The sequence below is a fragment of the Saimiri boliviensis genome, chromosome 6 (assembly GCF_048565385.1).
Source record: "Saimiri boliviensis isolate mSaiBol1 chromosome 6, mSaiBol1.pri, whole genome shotgun sequence".
In the NCBI taxonomy this organism is placed as follows: domain Eukaryota; kingdom Metazoa; phylum Chordata; class Mammalia; order Primates; family Cebidae; genus Saimiri; species Saimiri boliviensis.
The window spans coordinates 117,207,669-117,226,494 of NC_133454.1; the positions used below are offsets into that span (position 1 = coordinate 117,207,669).

Below are 18,826 nucleotides of genomic sequence, written 5' to 3' on the forward strand. Positions count from 1 at the left end.
CGCCGCAGGGCGAGGGGCTTCTGTGCTCATGGGAGCCGCAGCCCCAGGGACTCAGAGGCCCGGGCACGGCCGCACCTGCGGCTCCCGCAGCCCCAACCCAGCCCGCGCTGCCTGGCCATGGTACCCGAAGCGGCTCCCTCGAGGGCGCCGAGCCTAGCCCACGCCGGGGCGGCTCCGCGGACGCGCTGGGCGGAGTCGAGACCTCGGTCAACAGCCCCGCAGCCTTTGTAGGGAAGCGCCTAGGTTACGGGTCGGCTGAGACCGCTCGGAAACAGGCCACCAAGGGCCAGAGGAGCTCCAGTGAGACCAGATCCGCCCCTCTTTAAAACGGGGTAGAGGAAGCGCGAAGTCAACGGTCTCCTGCCCAGCCTTGGGTCCTCTCTTGCGCCCCCGCGGGGGATAAGGTCTCCCCTCCCAGACACATCACACGTACACATAAAAACGCACACTCGCACGCGCGCCTAACTCGCACCCGCTCGTAACTGCATTGAGGGGCACACACACACCGGGCACTTACTCCCTCTCCACCCATCCCCAAGATCGCAAGCGCAAAACCTCACACAGCCTCACGTTTCCCACCGGCTCAGACATGCACGCTGGCGGGCTCTCAGTGGCTCACCCGTGTGCACACTCACGTGCCCCCCGCTTTCCCAGGCCCGTACAGGGGGTAACGTGCAAGCCTCCTGAGTCACACCTGTACAAGCATCCCTGCGAGCATGTGCACGCTCACAAGCACTCGATCTTGCACGCAAAAACTCTGGCATATACTATTCTTATGGTCGCACACTGGGCTTGAGGTCTGGGAATGGAAGGAAAAGTGGAATCTTGGAGCGGTCCCAGGGGACAGAAACCTTGAAGACCGGGACACTGGCGCGAGGGACGCGGCTGGGGTCCGGGGCAGGTGTGACCCATAAGCTCATCTTCTCCTGGAAAGTTGGGAGGGGAAAACAGAGGAAGTCCACGGGGTTCCCCTCAACTACCGCACTCCCCCGAGAAAGGATTTCTCTAGAAGCTCGGCGCCGCAAGGACGATCGAACACAGTCCTCCCGGTCCCTTAAGCGAGGGGAGGAGGCCGGGGTGGAGGGCGTTAGAAAGCCGCTCCCGCCTCCTAGTGGCCAAGAAAGGGTTAAGTCGGCAAGCCAGCAAGCGAGGGAGGAGCCAGCGAGTGCGGGAAGGAGTGGGGGTGGTTGGGAAGAGCTTCCTAGCTGTCCCCACTCTCCCTCGGCTAGCAACCTGGGCGCACGGACCGACGGACTGACGGACTCCAGCGCAGACCCCGCAGCTAGCGGGGTGCAAGCGCTGGGCGTTGACGGCCAGCCCCAGCCCTCCCCGCCCCGTCGCGCCCCGCCCCGTCCCGTCGGGGCCGATGGCTCCTCCCGAGGCCCGCAGCCCGGGGGGCGCAGGGTAGAGAGCCGCGGCCCGGCCACGCAGCCCGGGGACTCCCGGGCCCTCCGGAGCCCCGCGGGGTCCCCGCCGTGCACCCGGCGGGCTCAGGGAGCGAGTGGGAGCGCCCTCCCCCCGCTGCCCCTCCCCCGAGCGTCGAGACAAGATGCTGCCCGGGCTCCGGCGCCTGCTGCAAGGTAAAAACCGGCGGCGGGAGGGCAGAGGGCGTCCTGGGGAGAGAAGCAGGGCGTCCCCTTTTTCAGGGATCGAGGGTGGGGCAGTTGGGGGGTGAGCGACCTGGGGAAGGGGAAAAGCTTAGCGCTGAGGCCGCGCCCCCGCCCTCAGGGCTGCTCTCAGCAGGAGGGCACTTGGCTGGGAGCCTGCGGGCGCGTGCGGGGAGCTCGTGACCCAGGTGGGACGCAGGGGGCAGGCGAACCCGGCCCGGAGCGGGGAGGGAGGCTCAGGTTCCACCGTCCCGGCTCCACCTGCTCCGGGGGACGCTGAGGACTCGGGCCGGCTGGGGAAGCGCCGACTCAGCAACTCCTCCTGGCCGGTGCCTCAGCACTTTCCAGTCACCTGGGAAGACAGGGGATGTGGGTAGGGGGCTGTCTGGGGAGGTAGGAGGTGCGGAGGGAAACCCAAGTGGCCCTCCTTGGCAGGACAGTTGGAGGGCGCTAGAAAGAGGGTAGTTCTACTGATTGAGTGACTGATGAGGGTGTGGACCAGAGATGGGGGGAGGGGTCGGGGGAGAGGGATGGGAAGAGGAAGTCAAAGATGGAGAAAGTGGTAAGGGAAGCTGAAAGGAGGAGGGAGATGGAGCGGGGGAAGGGGAGGAGGAGGAGAAGGAATGAAGGTTAGATGGGAAAAGGGAAAATCGTGGAGGGAAATGGGACCCAGGTGAAGACCAAGGAAGGCGAAAGGAGAGGAAAGCCCAGATCAGGGAGGGGTGGGAAGACTAGGCAGGGGGCCCAGAATCCGGGGATGGAGGTAATGGGAAAGAGAATCGGGACTGGGACACTGGGGACTCGAATGGAAAAAGAGAATGGAAAAATCAGAAACCAGAGAAGGATGGGAATGGTGGCTCGAGAACCGGTGTCAGGAACCCGGCGAGAGGGTTGGAGATAGGGAACCATGGATGGCAGAGGGGCTGGAGCGAAGGGACGAGGAGGAGGAAGAGAAAGGCTGGGAGAAAAGGACCAGGGGCTTGGGGTGCTGCCCGGGGACGAGACAAAGAGGCTTCTGTAACCACTTCCACGTGGGAAGCCCTCGGTTCCCAAAGCGCCTGCCTGCCGCGTCCCTTCTCTCAGGGAGTGGCTGGCAGGCCAGATGGGGGTGCTCTGAGCTCAGGGCCCTGGGGGTGGCTGCGAGGGATGGAGGGTGAGGACTTTGGAGAGGAATGGCAGCCTCTGAGGGTGGGCACCCAGACTGGCTCCTGTGCTGCCATTTATTTATCCGGTCCGACGTTGGATCCTGCCGCCGCCACCACTGCTGTGGCTGCTTATTTTGGGGTGTTAAATTCTGGCAGAGTGAGAAGCTGTTTGCAGCAGCTCTAAACCTCCGTCACCCGCGTCAGTGCCTCCCCAGGCCCCTGCGTCACTGGCATCACCACCACCTCCATCCCACTCCTCAGCTCCCACCTCCTCAGCCCCTGCCCCCTCAGCATCTGCCCGCCGGCCCTGGCCTTTCCCTGAAGCAGCCTGTTGGATGTGGAGCCCTTGCTTCTTGGCTGGGACCCTGTGCCCCTCCTTCCAGAGCAAGAGGCCTCAGCTGCCTTTCCAGGGAGCATTGTTTCCTGGGACTACTCTGTTCTAGCGACTCTGCCCTGTGGGTGGGTGTGCACCCTGTCTTCTGCCCCCTACCTTGGGTTCAGTTTTCTCCTCCTCAAGTTCCTTCTTCTACAGGGGACTCTGGCCCAAAGAGTGGCCTGTGGGGTGAGAACTTTGTTTCTGAGCCTTGGTACTCCAAGCTTTGATAGCCAGAGTCCTGGACAGTGGTCCTTCCGTGAACGTGAACGGATACTTTTGGCTCTGGATACTTCAGCCTTCTGGGATCAATATCATGTTCTGGCCTCTCTTGACTCGCTCCCCTGTCAGTTCTGGCCATATCTTCTGGACAGGGGTCATCTCTTGACTCCCAAATGTAATCACTACTCTAAAGCAACCACAACTGGAAGCCTAGGAGATGAGAGTTGCAAAGAGAGCTGGAATCCCTTCCTTGCCTTGACCCTGAGTAGCCAAACAGACTCAGTACTGTGGCTGGCCCAGCCCTAGGCACCTGTGTGCAATTACTGTCCTGCCTTTACCTCAAGGGCAGTGTCTCACACATCCAGTCGTGGTTTCTGCGGAGGATGTGGCAGCCTCTTGAAGAAAAGTCAGAGAGTCCCTTTGACATGGGCTTGACGCCCCTCTTCCGATCTGGGTTCCACCTTGTATGAGCTGCGTGGCCTGAGGCCAACAGGTCATGTTTCTGGGGCTCCCTGCCTTCATCTGCAAATTGGGAGCCACAATATTGACCTCCAGGGGGTTGTGTGTGTTGTGTTCCTGTATAAAGAAATTAACATGTATAAAGAAATTAACGTACAAATGCAGTGCCTGGCACAAAACAGGTGCTTCCTGGTTTCCTCCTACCCTGCTGTACTCTCCCCTGCAGCTCTAGCCATCCCCCGCTGGCTTTAGAGGAGGGGTGCGCAGAGAGGGTGGAGGAGCTGCTACAAAGGGCTTTCCTCTGCCCATGAAGTAGCGGAGGGCGGAAGTGAAGGCTTCTGAGAAAGACAGTGCAGGCAGGCCGTAGAGACCTGGCCAGGAGGCCTGGGGGGGCCCAGAAACTGACACTTCCCCTCCCCCACCCTCCGTGGTGCTACCGGTGACCTGAGGGGTCGACTCTAGGTGGCCACCAAGGTATCCCCCTTCCCAGCTCTGATACTCTGTGCCTCTTGCCCCAGTCTCCACTGGGAATTCACAAAATGAAGGCCAGGAGTAGAGCTGTGGTCCTCGGGAAAGCGAGGCGGAGGCATGGGCCTGAAGGAGGGGTGGTGAGGGGGCGTGAGAACTCGGGGTGGGGAAGGGACCTGGCAGGAAAGAAAAGGGCACACACACTGGGCAGGGCTGGGACCGAGGGCGGGGGAGGGAGGGAAAGGCACAGTTCTCTAGTCCTCCAACCCTCCCCAAGTCCCGCCACCTCTGCCCTGGAGTGCTCGCTCCAGCCCCAGCGGGCCTGGGGGCAGTGAAGCCCAGAGCCCCCCACCCCCCCTCCTCCTTGCCTCCAGTGAGAGCCACAGCCTGAATTATGGATGAGGCTCCTTGGGTTACAGCAGCTTTGCACGGCAGTGGCAAGGGCCAGAAATGGCAACAGTCACTGTTCTGCAGTAGCTGTCATGGAGGGCCCCCCCGCAACCCACGGCACGGGGTCCCTCTTCAGAGAGCCTGCAGGGACCACTATCACGGGCTGGGGGAGGTGAGCCCTGGTTGGGGTGAGACATGGGAAGAAGACGGAAGGAGTGTGGGGAAAGAGAAGAGAAGAGGGCTAATGTGGGCAGGTGAGGGGCAGGAGGGTCTAGGGGAAGAAGGAGGGGTGGGCACCCTTGCCAGCTCCTGCAGAGTTTACCCTCCAGGCTGGAAGGGACCCTGGTGCCAGGGGAGTGGGCGTTGACTCTGGGGCCCTCTGAGATTGCACATCCTTCCCTCTACCTCTTCTGGGGCAGCGGTCAGTCCGGAGGCTGGGGTAGAGCTCTGTAATCCTCGCTCACACTCTGGTGAGCTTGTGGAAGGGGTAGGATTAAGGGATCAGAGAGGGATTTGGCTTCTTTTGCTGTCAAGTCCTTAGGGAAGTGGAGCTCAGAGGGTGACTCTGACAGGAAGGGAAGTGCCCTGGCTGGGCATCAAGAGACTTTTCTGGTCCTTGCCCTGCCAGCATTTTGCTGTGTGACCTTGGGTAAGTCACTTGCTTTCTCTGAGCTCCAATCATCACTTCAGTAGAACAAATGCTTGAACCAGAGGAATCGAGGGGACCTTTCCAGCTTTGAAATCTCCAGTTCTAAGCCCCAAAACTCAATCCCCATGAAACCCTCTGGGGTCCCCCTGTGCTTCCAAACTCCACCTCTGCCTGGTTCACATGAGGGGTGAGAGACACTGCTCCTCCACCCCACGTGGGTCTGAGAAACTCGGGAGGAGAAAGTAATCGTGAAACGCCGCACGGGGGAGGGGTGAGAAGGGCCGAGAAGCGCGGAGGTGGTGTGAAGGAATGGAACAGCAGCGGCTGTGTCACTGAGTATTACATCACACCCAGCCTACACACGCACGGGGCCCGGCGCTCACACACACGCGGAGGATAGCCGGCACGCCCCGACGCAGCGCCAGGAGGGGCCAGGGACACTCACGGGGGTTGGGGGGGCCCCAAATCAAGGAACAGCACAGCACACCGGGGGTGTGGGTCCTCCACCGCACCTGTGTGCTCCCCACTCTGGAGGAGGAACACCAGGGCATCTGGATGCCAGCGCCACACTCGGGGCCTGTCAGTGCCATGCGTGCACACCTGGCCCAGCAGCACCACATTTGGCAAGCACCTGGTTCACACCATAAAAATCACAGACGTATACACACATTCACACATACACGGCAACCTCAGGAGTGTGACACATCACACACAAAACAACCACTACGCATGTGCAACTGGCAGCCTCGGAGAGCCCACGCTCAAAATCACCAACCTCTCAGTCTCTCCCCGGGTCTCTGAACCCCAAGGAGCCCCAGGATCTCAGGGTCCAGAAACAGGCCTTCCTCCCACTGCCTTCAAAAGCCTTAGGGCACTGTTTGAAGCAGAAAGTGCTCCGTCACTATGTTTTCCGGGAAATGACTGCCTGGCTTTGGGGGTGCAAGCTCCCCTTCTCCCCAGGCAAAATTGCCAGAAGAAAATCCCAGGAGTCACCTGGAAATTATAATAAAATGTAGATGTCAAACTAGTTCCGGCCTAGAACTTTATCAGCTACAGCAAGGGCAGGAAGGCAAAGGCCAAGCAGGACGGGAGGTCCTGGACCCCTGTCAAAGTGTGAGTCCAGGCACCTGCACTCCACTCTCTAACCCCCAGCCTCTCTGAGCCTGCTTTTCCACCGGTATAAGAAGGTTGGATATGATGCAACCTTCGAAAGTTACTTTGAGGGAAAAAAAAAAAAAAAAAAGCTTTGGCTGGACGCAGTAGCTCAGGCCTGCTAATTCCAGCACTTTGGAAGGCTGAAGTGGGAGGACTGTTTGAGGCCAGGAGTTTGAGACCAGCCTGAGCAACATAGCGAGACCCCATCTCTACAAAAATTTAAAAAATTTTAGCTGGGTGCAATGGCACAGGCCTGTGGTCCCAGCTACTCAAGAGGCTGAGGCAGGAGGATTGCTTGAGCCCAGGTGGTCAAAGTTGCAGTAAGCTGTGATCACACCACTGCGCTCCAGCCTGGGTGATGGAGCAGGACCCTGCCTCCAAAAGAGAAAAAAAAATATTTTTAAGTAACTGCGAATGAAGAGCACCTGGGGTGTAAAATGCAGATTCCCAGGCTTCCCCCCAAGAATTCTGCATGTTCCCAGGACTGCAACTGATGATGTCATCTGTGGCTGGTGGCTCCACTTAGAGACCCCACTGAGCCCTGGCCCCTAAGGCCCCTCCTGGCACAGAGAGGCTCTGACTCTGCAAGGGTGAAAAGTACAGGAAAGTAAGGGCAGTGGGCACCAGCAGGCTGGCAAGACCAGACCTCAGGGCGGGTCCATTTCACACGGGCCTCAGATCCCTACAGGGTCTCAGGTTACTTCCACTCATTCTCCAGTGGGGTGACTTTGCCCCCCAGGGGACATTTGGCAATGTCTGGAGACATTTTGGTTATCACAACTGGAGGCAGGGTGCTGCTGGCATCTAGTGGGTAGAAGACAGAGATGCTGCTAAATGCCTTTTATAGGGCTGCCCCCACAGCAAGGAACTATCCAGCCCAACTGTCAATACCGACGCAGAGAAACTTCGACGTTAGTCTTTTGACATTAATCTCTAGACAAGGTCAAACATGCAACAGTGAAAACAGGAATGAAAAGGTGATCATTCTTCAAATAACCTTAAACGTGTCACAGTGCTTTCTGCAATGTCCTCTTGGCATTATTTTTTAATGCACCAGAAGCCTTGGTAAGTGGAAGTGGCCAGGCCACTCGAGGCTGCAATGCTGTCCCCTCAGTCCCCCGACATGGGAGCGCCAGGGCGCCAGGCCTTTATTTTTATTTTTTATTTTTTCTCCCCAAATCAGTGTCTCGTTGTGTTGCCCAGGGTGGAGTGCCAGGGTGTCATCACTGCTCACCACAGCCTCAAATTCCTGACCTCAAGCGATCCTCCTGCCTCAGCCTCCCAAGTGGTTGGGGCTACAGTCTCGTGCCACCATGCCCGTAGTGGGTCTGAGAAACTCAGGAGGAGAAAGTAATCGTAAAACACTTACTTTTTCCCTTTTTTTTGCGGGGGGTGGGGCGGGGACAGGGTCTTGCTCCATCGCCCAGGCTGGAGTGCAGTGGTGCGATCACAGCTTACTGCAACTTTGACCACCTGGGCTCAAGCTGATTTTGTTATTTTTATTTTTTCAAGAGACAGGGATCTCCCTATGTTGCCCAGAGAGTCTCAAACTCCTGGCCTCAACCAATCCTCCTGCCTTGGCCTCCTGAAGTACTGGGACTACAGGTGTGAGCCACCCTATTCAGCCGCCCCTCAGTCTTTACCAAGTGGGTGGGCAGGCCCCTGGCTGGCACTCCGGCCCTCGAAGCCCACCTAGTAAGTTTTGCTTCCCCTCCCCACAGCTCCCGCCTCGGCCTGCCTCCTGCTGATGCTCCTGGCCCTGCCCCCGGCGGCCCCCAGCTGCCCCATGCTCTGCACCTGCTACTCATCCCCACCCACCGTGAGCTGCCAGGCCAACAACTTCTCCTCTGTGCCGCTGTCCCTGCCGCCCAGTACTCAGCGACTCTTCCTGCAGAACAACCTCATCCGCACGCTGCGGCCGGGCACCTTTGGGCCCAACCTGCTCACCCTGTGGCTCTTCTCCAACAACCTCTCCACCATCTACCCGGGCACATTCCGCCACTTGCAAGCCCTGGAGGAGCTGGACCTCGGTGACAACCGGCACCTGCGCTCACTGGAGCCCGACACCTTCCAGGGCCTGGAGCGGCTGCAGTCGCTGCATCTGTACCGCTGCCAGCTCAGCAGCCTGCCCGGCAACATCTTCCGAGGCCTGGTCAGCCTGCAGTACCTCTACCTCCAGGAGAACAGCCTGCTCCACCTACAGGTGAGCCCGCCCCGGCGTGCCTGTCCCTCCTCTCTCCCCAGGCCACCCTTCCTGCCTCAGCATCTCCATCTCTCTCTGTCTCCGTGTCTCTTCTAAGTTTCCCTCTCTCTCTCATTCTCCAGGGGAGAGTTGTCCCTTCTGCCTGTCTCTCTACCTGTTTAGGCCCCTAGCTGCCCCCGCCCCTCTAACCGTCCACAACCTTCACCTCTCTGCCTCTGCCGGTCTGTCTATCCCTTTCCGTCCATCACTGCCTCTCTCGATAACTCGCCTCCCCCATCTGTCTTCTGCCTCTTCTGTCTGTCTCCCTTCACACACCCACTCCGCACACACCCCCATGTCTGTCTGCGTGTGTGTATCTGTCTCTTTCTGTGATCTCACATGTTTGCCTTCGGGGGACTCTGCCCTCCCCTCCCCCAGGGTCCCCTGCCCAAAGGCCTTTGCAGCTGCTTTTCTCACCCACCCTCCAGTCTGCCCACATCCCGGGGAAGCAGAGAGAAGGCAGAGCCATGGCCACTGGCATCCCACAGAAAGTTGCGTTTCTCTCCAATTCGCTGGGTAATGGGATGGGAGAAATCCACACCCCTTCTAGATTCCTGTTTTCCAAACCTGTCATCTCAATGCAGGGAAAGGGAGAAAAAAAAAAGCGGGGGTATCTCTGTTATGCAGCTGGAAAATGGATGCTCTGAAAAAGGAAGGAATAACAGTCATTGTTATTTATTGTTATGATTATTGATCTAATGATAGTTTATTGTTGTTGTTAAGCTGACTGTTTGACACTCAGATCCTTCCACTCCATTTCCCCAGGAAGCAATAACACACCCTCCAAACCGCCCTGAGAGAAAATCTTCCCTTGTCCACACAGCCTCTGGCTGGAAGGTGGTGAGAATATCCAAATTCTGCCCTCTCCCTGCTTGCCCCTGGAAGGTGCTTCTTCTGCCTCATCCAGAGCTAGTGCCTAACTAGTTACCAATCTACTGGTTGGAAAATCAGGTCAGTGCTGATGAGGCTCATGATGATAACAACAGCCATAACAATGTAACAAACATGTATTGAGCACCCACCACAAGCTAGATGCTAAGAATACAGTAGTGAACAGATCAGACCCAACTCCCTGCCTTCACAGAGATACCATTCCCAGGAGGAGGGAAAGGAGTAACATGCACAGTATATTGGAGAAATATGTCTTATGTTATTCTTATTGTTGCATAAATAATGACAGTAATAATAGTATCCAACACCACGTAGAGGACACATGGGGGTCAGCCACTGTGCCGAGCACTTTACATGTATCCACTCTGCGATTGACAAGTGTGAGGCATTTTTTTAACCTCCTCGGACCTCAGTTTTCTCATCTGTACAATGGGGGTAGCGAGAGTACCCATCTCCTAGGGATGCTGAAAGCATTACATGCATGAATAATTTGTAAAGCACTTAGAATAGTGCTTGGCATACGGTAAGTGCTATATAAATGCTTGTTAAAATACTATTTTAAAAAAAGAAACAAGCCTTATTTAACATTGGTCTCAGTGAAGTGGCCCAACTTGGACTCCATCCTGAAGATCTGGGTCAACTTCAAGGATTATACTGAGGTCATAAGTGAGTCCCAGAGCACACCCTCCGTTGTTCCTCTTCCTAAATTTGCCTGGCACCTCACCGTTGATGAAGAGCACTCAGCCACTTCATCTCACTTCTACAGCCCAGTTGGGAGATTATTTTCACCTCCTTGTTCACAATGGAGAAGCTGAGTCTGGGGCCCTTGAAGACTCTATAGATACAGAGCTGCCTCTAATCATAAATCTTTTCAACCATTGTCGCTGTGACTGGAGGCTTATGTCTTCTCCCCATCACATCGAGCCTCACAACAATCTGGTGTTAGGGACAGTGAGGGACATAAAATGTCGAGGGACATGGAATGAGTATTCCTGAGGCCACACAGCCAGGAAGAGCTGGTGCTTGAGCCTTGTGGTCTGGTACAAGGGGACAGTACTCTGGAGTACAGTTGAGCAGGCTCATTTTTAAAAGCACACACTTTTGACTTTGACCTGACTCAGAAAGAACCGGTTTGGACCTGACTCAGAAAGACCCAGGTTCAAATCCTGGCTCCTATATGACTTCGGATAAATTACTTAACCTCATTTCCTCATCTCTAAAATGGTAATCAGGATAGTACTTAATAATAATCTTTTTTTTGAGACGAAGTCCTCCGCTATCGCCCAGGCTGGAGTGCAGCAGAGTGCAGTGGCAGTCTCTGCTTCCCGGGTTCAAGCGATTCTCCTGCCTTGGCCTCCCAAGTAACCGGGATTACAGGCATTTGTCACCCCACCCAGCTAATTTTTGTATTTTTTAGTTGAGATGGGTTTCACCATGTTGGCCAGGCTGTTCTCAAACTCCCGGCCTCAAGTGATCCACCTGCCTCGGCCTCCCAAAGTGCTGGGATGACAGGTGTGAGCCACCGTGCCCGTCCAATAATAATCCTTATTTAAGAAGTTTTGTTGTGGGAAAGAAAGTAGGGAAAAGCTGAAGAAAAAAAAAAGTTTTGTACGCTGGGCATGGAGGCTCACACCTGTCATCCCAGCACTTTGGGAGGCCAAGGTGGGCTGATCACCTGAGGTTGGGAGTTTGAGACTAGACCAACCAACATGGAGAAACCCCATGTATACTAAAAATACAAAATTAGCCAGGCGTGTTAGCACATGCCTGTAATCCCAGCTACTCAAGAGGCTGAGGCAGGAGAATCACTTGAACCCTGGAGGCAGGGGTTGTGGTGAGCCAAGATGGCGCCATTGCACTCCAGCCTGGGCAACAAGAGCAAAACTCTGTCTCAAAAAAAAAGAAGAAGTTTTGTAAGGATTAAAATATAAGGCATTTAGCACAAGGCCACACTCTCAAGACATGGGCAGTATAATAATTGCTGCTACTACTACTTCTACTGAGATCAAATACTACTACAAATTATTCATGCATTTAATGCTTTCAGAATCTCCTTATCGATATATATTAGTTGTTTAGGAGGAATTTGGAGTCAGAGGGCCTGAGCTTGAATCCCTGGTCTGCTGTTTTCTGACTTATTTAACTTTAGGCAGGTTGCTAACCCTCTCTGAACCTCACTTACTTTATCTGTACACTGGAAATCATGAAAATAATACTTTCCATCAAGAATGGTGTAAATAGGAAATGAGTTAGTGTCTAGAAAGCCCATAGTTCAGGCCGAGCGCGGTGGCTCACGCCTGTAATCCCAGCACTTTGGGAGGCTGAGGAGGGTGGATCATTTGAGGTCAGGAGTTCGAGACCAGTCTGGCCAACATAGTGAAACTCCCTTTACTAAAAATACAAAAATTAGCCAGGCATGGTGGCAGGCGCCTGTAATCCCAGCCACCAGGGAGGCTAAGGCAGGAGAATCACTTGAACCTGGGAAGTGGAGGTTGCAGCAAGCCGTGATGGCACTACTGCACTCCAGCCTGGGTGACAGAGCAACACTCCGTCTCAAAAAAAAAAAAAAAAAAAAAAAAAAGCACATAGTTCAGTGCTGAAGAAATCATGTTATTATGACCCCATCCTCCATTGACTCTCAGGTCAAGAATAGCAATCAGGACCTGAGGTCAGCAAAGGCTTGGGCAGAGGGGACCTCAGGTGGGCACTGGGTCTTCTGAAATGGGAAGTGTTTGTTCTTCACGCCCCTGGCATGAACGGTACCAGGCATCACGGAAAGGAAGCACCTTCATCCCTGGCCCTTTATAGAGGTGATGGAAAAAACAGCCTCCACCTGGCGGAACTAGGCTAGGAGTTGCCACAGGCAGGTGAGGAAACGTGGGCTGGGGTGAGATCTGCAGGGTGCAGGTGTGACCCAGGAAGGAGCCAGGCCTGCCCCAAAGGGGAGCTTTACAGGAAGCTCCACTAGGGGACCACAGCTTTTCAGAATAGGGAAGGTAGACATGGAGATGGGGTTGGGTGGAGGTTCCAAGGGACTGTCTGCTGTATGCCAGGCACCATGCCAGGTGAGTTCATTCATCAACAGATATTTACTGAATACCTACCACATGCCAGGCAGAGTTCCAGGTGCCAGGGATTCAGGGGAGAATAGACAGAAACAGTAGCCCTGCTTTCCCAGAGCATATTCCCTACTCAAGTATAGCCAGAGGATAAAGACACTTTTTTTTTTGAGACGGAGTCTGGCTCTCTTGCTCAGGTTGGAGTGCAGTGGTGCAATCTCAGCTCAGTTCAACCTCTGCCTCCCAGGTTCAACCGATTCTCCTATCTCAGCCTCATAAATAGCTGGGATTACAGGCGTGTGCCACCATGCCTGACTAATTTTTTTATTTTTAGTAGAGATGGGGTTTCACCATGTTGGCCAGGCTGTTCTCGAACTCCTGACCTCAGGTGATCCACCCGCCTCGGCCTCCCAAAGTGCTGGGATTACAGGTGTGAGCCACCGCACCCAGCCGACACTTGTTTTCTCTTTCAGTCATTACAGTGGTCTACATGGTTTTTGTTTGTCTGTTTTGTTTTTGCTTTCATTTTTGAGACAGAGTCCTGCTGTGTCACCCGGCTGGAGTGCAGTGGCACAATCTTGGCTCACTGCAGCCTCAACCTCCTGGGCTCAAGCAGTCCCCCAGCTTAGCCTCGCCAGTAGCTAGGACCACAGACATGTGCCATGCCCAGTAATTTTTGTATTTTTGTAGAGATGGGGCTTCACCATGTTGCCCAGGCTGGTCTCAAACTCCACAGCTCAAGCGGTCCACCACCTGGGCCTCCCAAAGCAGCTGGCCTGAATGGTTTAAAAGCAGTCTTTACACTCAAGCAGACCAGATCTTAGTTTGAATCCCAGCCACACCTCCAATTTGCTCTGTGGCTTTGTGCAAGTTATTTAACCACTGAGCCTCGATGGACCCCTCTGTGAAACGGAGATAACCTGTACCTTGGGGAGCAGGGGTTGTGAGAATTAAAGGAGACACTGCTGAGCTCAGCCCAGTGTCTGGCACAGAGTGAGTACCCAATGAGTGGTAGCTATCCATTAACATTTACCAGGGAGAACACCCACTGAAGCCCAGCAAAATAACAGCACAGGCCGAGGTCACCCAGCTAGTAAGGAACATGACCTACAACTGGCCTAGGTCTGTCTGACTCCAGAGTGCACTTGTCCAGAGGTCTCTGGAGTTGGAAGCCACGTTCCACTGCATATTAGCTGTTGGACCCTAGGCCAGTCACTTAACTTCTCTGAGGCTCCCTCTCCTAATCTGAAACGGAGATAATAATAGTATCCACCTCATAAGGTTGTGACGATTAAGTTACTATATAGGATCTGTGTAGCACAGAGCTTGGTACATGGTAAGAGCTCAATAAGTTACCTGCTTGACAGTGCTGACGCCGATGATGACGATGATCCCCACCATAGACTGGTGAGCACGCTGAGCGGGGGTGCCTGGCACAGAGCAGACACTCAGTACAGCTCTGCTGAATGAATGAGGCACATCCCAGAACTCACCAATTCATAAAAATCAGATGAGGATGGGATTTTAAAGATCACCTATCCCAAGTCCCTTGTTTCACAGATGAAGAGACCGAGGCCCAGAGAGGTGCTTAGAGCTGTCCAAGGTCACACAGCCCAGCAGCTGATTTGATTAGTGTCAGAGCTGAGAGCTGGGAGTTTGGAGGGAAGCAAGGTTAAGAACAGGATGCTGTCAGGGAAGGGGGCAGGGATGCTGCGTTGACATTCCAAATGGATGCAGAGTGCTGTGAACCGGCCAGGGGGAAGGGAGGGAAATGTGGTTTTTGAAATGGAAGAGGATGACTTGAGCAGAGGCTCTCAGCCCAGAGGGCAGGGAGATGGGAAGGGGCGGGGAGAGGGCTAGGGCTGTGAAAGTCAAGAGCTTATTAATGCACAGAGAACCCTTTTAACCTTAACGGTGGAGAGAGGAAGGAACGGATTTGAGAGCTACAGTCAAGGAAGTGGCAATGGGATTTGGCAACAGCTTGGATGGGGGGGAGGGGGCACTGGACCCCAAGGCGGAGGCTCAAAGAAGGGAGGGGCAGGACTTTTTGCAGAGAAACAAAAGGAGAGAAGAGGTTGGAATCAAGAAATTCTGTGGGCCAAAAATTGGGGCTGTGGGTCAAAGGCACCTGAATTCCCAAGGATCTCTGAACCTTTGGTCTACTCCTCCTGAACTCCTGAGGTCCCCAAAGTGTGGATTACCCCTGCTCCCTCTCTCCCTACCCCCGGCCCCTTATCAATCCTCTGACCATACGTCTCTGGGTGTGTCCTACTCTTGCTGACACTCCATGAAAAGAGGAACCCTATTTGGGTGTTTGAGTGGCAGGTATTCCAAGCCTATCCGCTGGATGGGCCTGGAAGAGAAGAACAAGAGCACCAGGCCATGGTGAGCCAGGTTGAGGCCAGGGAGGTACAAGGAGCCAGCTGGAGGCCGGAGCCAGGATTTGGGGTGGTGGCGGCAGGGGGCGGAGAATGCTGGTGTCAGAGGCAGCTGAGAAGGTTGAGGGGGACGGATCTCAATGTGGCCAAGAGGAGGGCTCTTGGCAGGCTCGGTTCCTGTAGCAAAGAGGGCGGAAGCCAGATGGGAGGGGGCGAGAACATGCAGGAGCACAGGAAGGTGGAGGCTGTGGATGTGGGCTGGGAGTCAATGCCCTCCCCCAACCTGAGGCCTCCGACCAGGCTCTGGGTGGCAGGCATGGGGAGAACGGCTCCCCAGGCAGTAAGGGAGGGAGAGCCACAGTCAGGAAACAGCCCCCACCCTCTGAGGTGAGCTGGCCTGAGCAGAATGGATGCTCCTGTTCTGAGAACTAGACCTCCTGGAACCTGCTGACCACAGTGATGCCCTGCACGAGAGGAGAGGACCTCAAGGCAGTGAGGTCAGGGGACTGAAGCCCTGCTTCCCTCCCTGGCAAGCCCTTATCTCCCTGAGCCTCAGTGCTCTCCTCTATAAAGTGAGCTGGGCTGATGGGTGCTGCTGCATTAGCTCCCAAGTCAGCTGATGAACAGAATCCCCTGGTACACTGGTTATAATGCAAAGGCCACGAGTCCCCACTGCCACTGTGGGCCACGCCCACCCGTTAATTCTGATCCACAGTTCCAAGATCCTTCCCACACTAACGTGGCCTGATTAGGTGACTCCCTAGCCCCAGGCAGGTGGGACAGTGCCTCTAAGTGGAGTAGTAATGCAACTTGGCCTCCTTCCTCTCCTCTCCTGCTGCCTCTGGGGGTGGAGCCGACATCCTGTCCTCCAAAACCCAGCCTAGTAGCAGGACTTTGCTTCCCCCAGTGAGTTCCTCTTTTAGAGAAAAGGGACAGGACCCAATTCTAACTGAGCCCCTATTGTCATAGTAACCACCATTTATTGACTGATTATGTACTGGTTAAGGGTACAGTATCAGCATCCCTGCCTCCTTCCCTGACAGCATCCTGTTCTTAACCTTGCCTCCCTCAAAACTCCCAGCTCTTGGCTCTGACACTAATCAAATTAGCCACTGGGCTGTGTGACCTTGAACAGCTCCAAGCACCTCTCTGGGCCTGGGGTACAGCATCATCCAACCCTCATTTAGCCTGCTGAAGGGGTCATACATACAAGGAATGTTACACATACTGAGGAAACTGAAACTCCATGAAGTCAAAACTTGCCTAAAATAACACAGCTAGGGAAAAGGCTAGCTGGATTTTGCACTAGGGCTGTAATAGCTGCACCTGTGGGCTCCATCACTAGACTGACTCCCTGTGTGCCCAGCACGTGCCCAGCACCTCCTTCGTATTATCTTTATGTGAGCCTTCTTCTGGAATCCTCAGAACAAACCCATGAAGTAGATATACGCATCCCCATTTTATAGATGAGGAAACAGGCACAAAGAAATGACGGGCTTGGCCGGGTTAAGAATGGCTAACAAACACAAACAAAAATTGGAAAAAAAAAAAAAAAGAAGAAGAATGGCTAAGTCATGGACCTCGTAGAACTCCACAAGGAGAGATGTTCTAAGCACCTTCATGCATGCCACTTCATTTAATCTCCACATTACACAGATGAGGAAACTGAGTCACAGGGCTCGTGAGTGACTTGCCCAAGGCGGCACAGTCAGTTCATGACAGATCCAAGATTTGAAATCAGAAAGGCTGGCTCCCCAGTCTGCACACTTCACCAGACCAGAAGTTCTGGAACTCAAACTGGTCCTGCCGTGGCCCGCACTGGCTTCCCTGGGGAACCTGCAGACCAGCGGATTCCCAGGCTGCATCCCAGACCTCCTGAATCAGAAACTCTGTCCCTGCCCCCCGCCAGAGATCCGCAGGGGATCGATCCTAATACACCGGAAAGTTTCAGATCCACTGACCTCACCGATACCACTTTTTCCACGGCAAATAGGTTACAGGAGGCAGAATCCAAACCCAGGACGCTATGAATCAAAAGATCAACCCTTTCTCTTCTGCCACGGTGCAGCCCCTTCCCTCCCCCGGCCCAGGCCCCAGCGGGGTCCCCAACCTGCCTCTGGCCCACTCTTCTTCTGTGCCCCTCCCCCCACCCAGGATGACCTGTTCGCGGACCTGGCCAACCTGAGCCACCTCTTCCTCCACGGGAACCGCCTGCGGCTGCTCACAGAGCACGTGTTCCGCGGCCTGGGCAGTCTGGACCGGCTGCTGCTGCACGGGAACCGGCTGCAGGGCGTGCACCGCGCGGCCTTCCGCGGCCTCAGCCGCCTCACCATCCTCTACCTGTTCAACAACAGCCTGGCCTCGCTGCCCGGCGAGGCGCTCGCCGACCTGCCCTCGCTCGAGTTCCTGCGGCTCAACGCCAACCCCTGGGCGTGCGACTGCCGCGCGCGGCCGCTCTGGGCCTGGTTCCAGCGCGCGCGCGTGTCCAGCTCCGACGTGACCTGCGCCACGCCCCCGGAGCGCCAGGGCCGAGACCTGCGCGCGCTACGCGAGGCCGACTTCCAGGCGTGCCCGCCCGCGACGCCCACGCGGCCGGGCAGCCGCGCCCGCGGCAACAGCTCCTCCAACCACCTCTACGGGGTGGCCGAGGCCGGGGCGCCCCCCGCCGACCCCTCCACCCTCTACCGAGACCTGCCCGCCGAAGACTCGCGGGGGCGCCAGGGCGGGGACGCGCCCACCGAGGACGACTACTGGGGGGGCTACGGGGGTGAGGACCAGCGTGGGGAGCAGACGTGCCCCGGCGCTGCCTGCCAGGCGCCCCCGGACTCCCGAGGCCCTGCGCTCTCGGCCGGGCTCCCCACCCCTCTGCTTTGTCTCCTGCTCCTCGCGCCCCACCACCTCTGACTGCGGTGCTGAGACTGAAGAGGCCAGTGTCCGATCCCCGCTTCCCGTCCACCTCGAGCTGCGGCTGCGGCCCCCGTCCCGCCCCCGCCCCCGCCCCTGGCCTTGCTGCCTCCCTTTCCCCCACCCAGCTCCTCTCTGCCCCGGGGACCAGGCCGCCTCTCCTCACCTGCCTCCTGGGCTGTCCTGACTTATGGCAGACCCAAGAGGGCGTGTGTGGTGGCTCAGCCCTGCCCTCCCCAACTCTGGCCATTAACTCTTCCCCATCCCAAGGCTGGGGTGGAGCCCCCCAGGCAGCCGCCGACCCACACCCCTAGGGCCCACAGCGGACCCCAGAGGGGCTTTTGTCTGTAGAGCATCTTCCACCAGCAGAGCCTTTGGAAGCTCCCCCAGGGAGCCCCTCCCAGGACCCTTTGGGGGATGCCTCAGTCAGGGCCAGGCTGACCCTGACCCCCGCTTACCCTAGCCCCTCAACCTCCTGACACTGGAGGAATACTTTTCTCCTAAGTCTACCCTGGACACTTTTTAGGGCACCCGGAGAGAGCTTTCCTCTCCACTGTGGCCCCTGCGTGGTGAAGATCAAAAGAAATTGTTTGGGAAAAAAAATTTATTAAAAAATTCTATTATTTTATCTATTGGAAGATTTGTTGACTCGGGACCCGGAAAGTGGGATGAGGTCTCTGGATGTAAGGATTTCAGGGCCAGGAGGGTTGGAGAAGGGGAGCCATCCCACGCCATCAAAGAGCTTCCTGTTGGCTGGAAATGGTGTGCGCTCTCAGGACACCAGGAGCTGAAGCTCCGGGAAGAGTTTCGGCCCTGCATTCAGGTGGGGTGCAATCTGGCAGCCAAGAATGGGTGCTGGTGGCATCTCTTTTCGTTTGTCCAGG

The 18,826-nt window shown here is 55.9% G+C and overlaps 1 protein-coding gene across 1 annotated transcript; it reads left to right on the forward strand.

The window, feature by feature from the left end:
* The first annotated feature begins 1,173 nt into the window (after positions 1-1,173).
* Positions 1,174-18,570, forward strand: RTN4RL2 (reticulon 4 receptor like 2). The gene is made up of 3 exons (XM_010337574.3): positions 1,174-1,580; positions 8,190-8,671; positions 17,193-18,570. Exons 1-3 carry the CDS (start codon positions 1,550-1,552, stop codon positions 17,940-17,942), a joined length of 1,263 nt encoding a protein of 420 aa, XP_010335876.2. The 5' UTR covers positions 1,174-1,549; the 3' UTR covers positions 17,943-18,570.
* The last annotated feature ends 256 nt before the right edge of the window (positions 18,571-18,826 follow it).

Bases quoted from the DNA above. Each gene is read 5' to 3' on its own strand.
- RTN4RL2 (XM_010337574.3), top strand. From the start codon at position 1,550: ATGCTGCCCGGGCTCCGGCGCCTGCTGCAAG. The intron at 1,581-8,189 runs GTAAAAACCGGC...CCCTCCCCACAG, and splicing joins GCTCCGGCGCCTGCTGCAAG to CTCCCGCCTCGGCCTGCCTC. The intron at 8,672-17,192 runs GTGAGCCCGCCC...CCCCCCACCCAG, and splicing joins ACAGCCTGCTCCACCTACAG to GATGACCTGTTCGCGGACCT.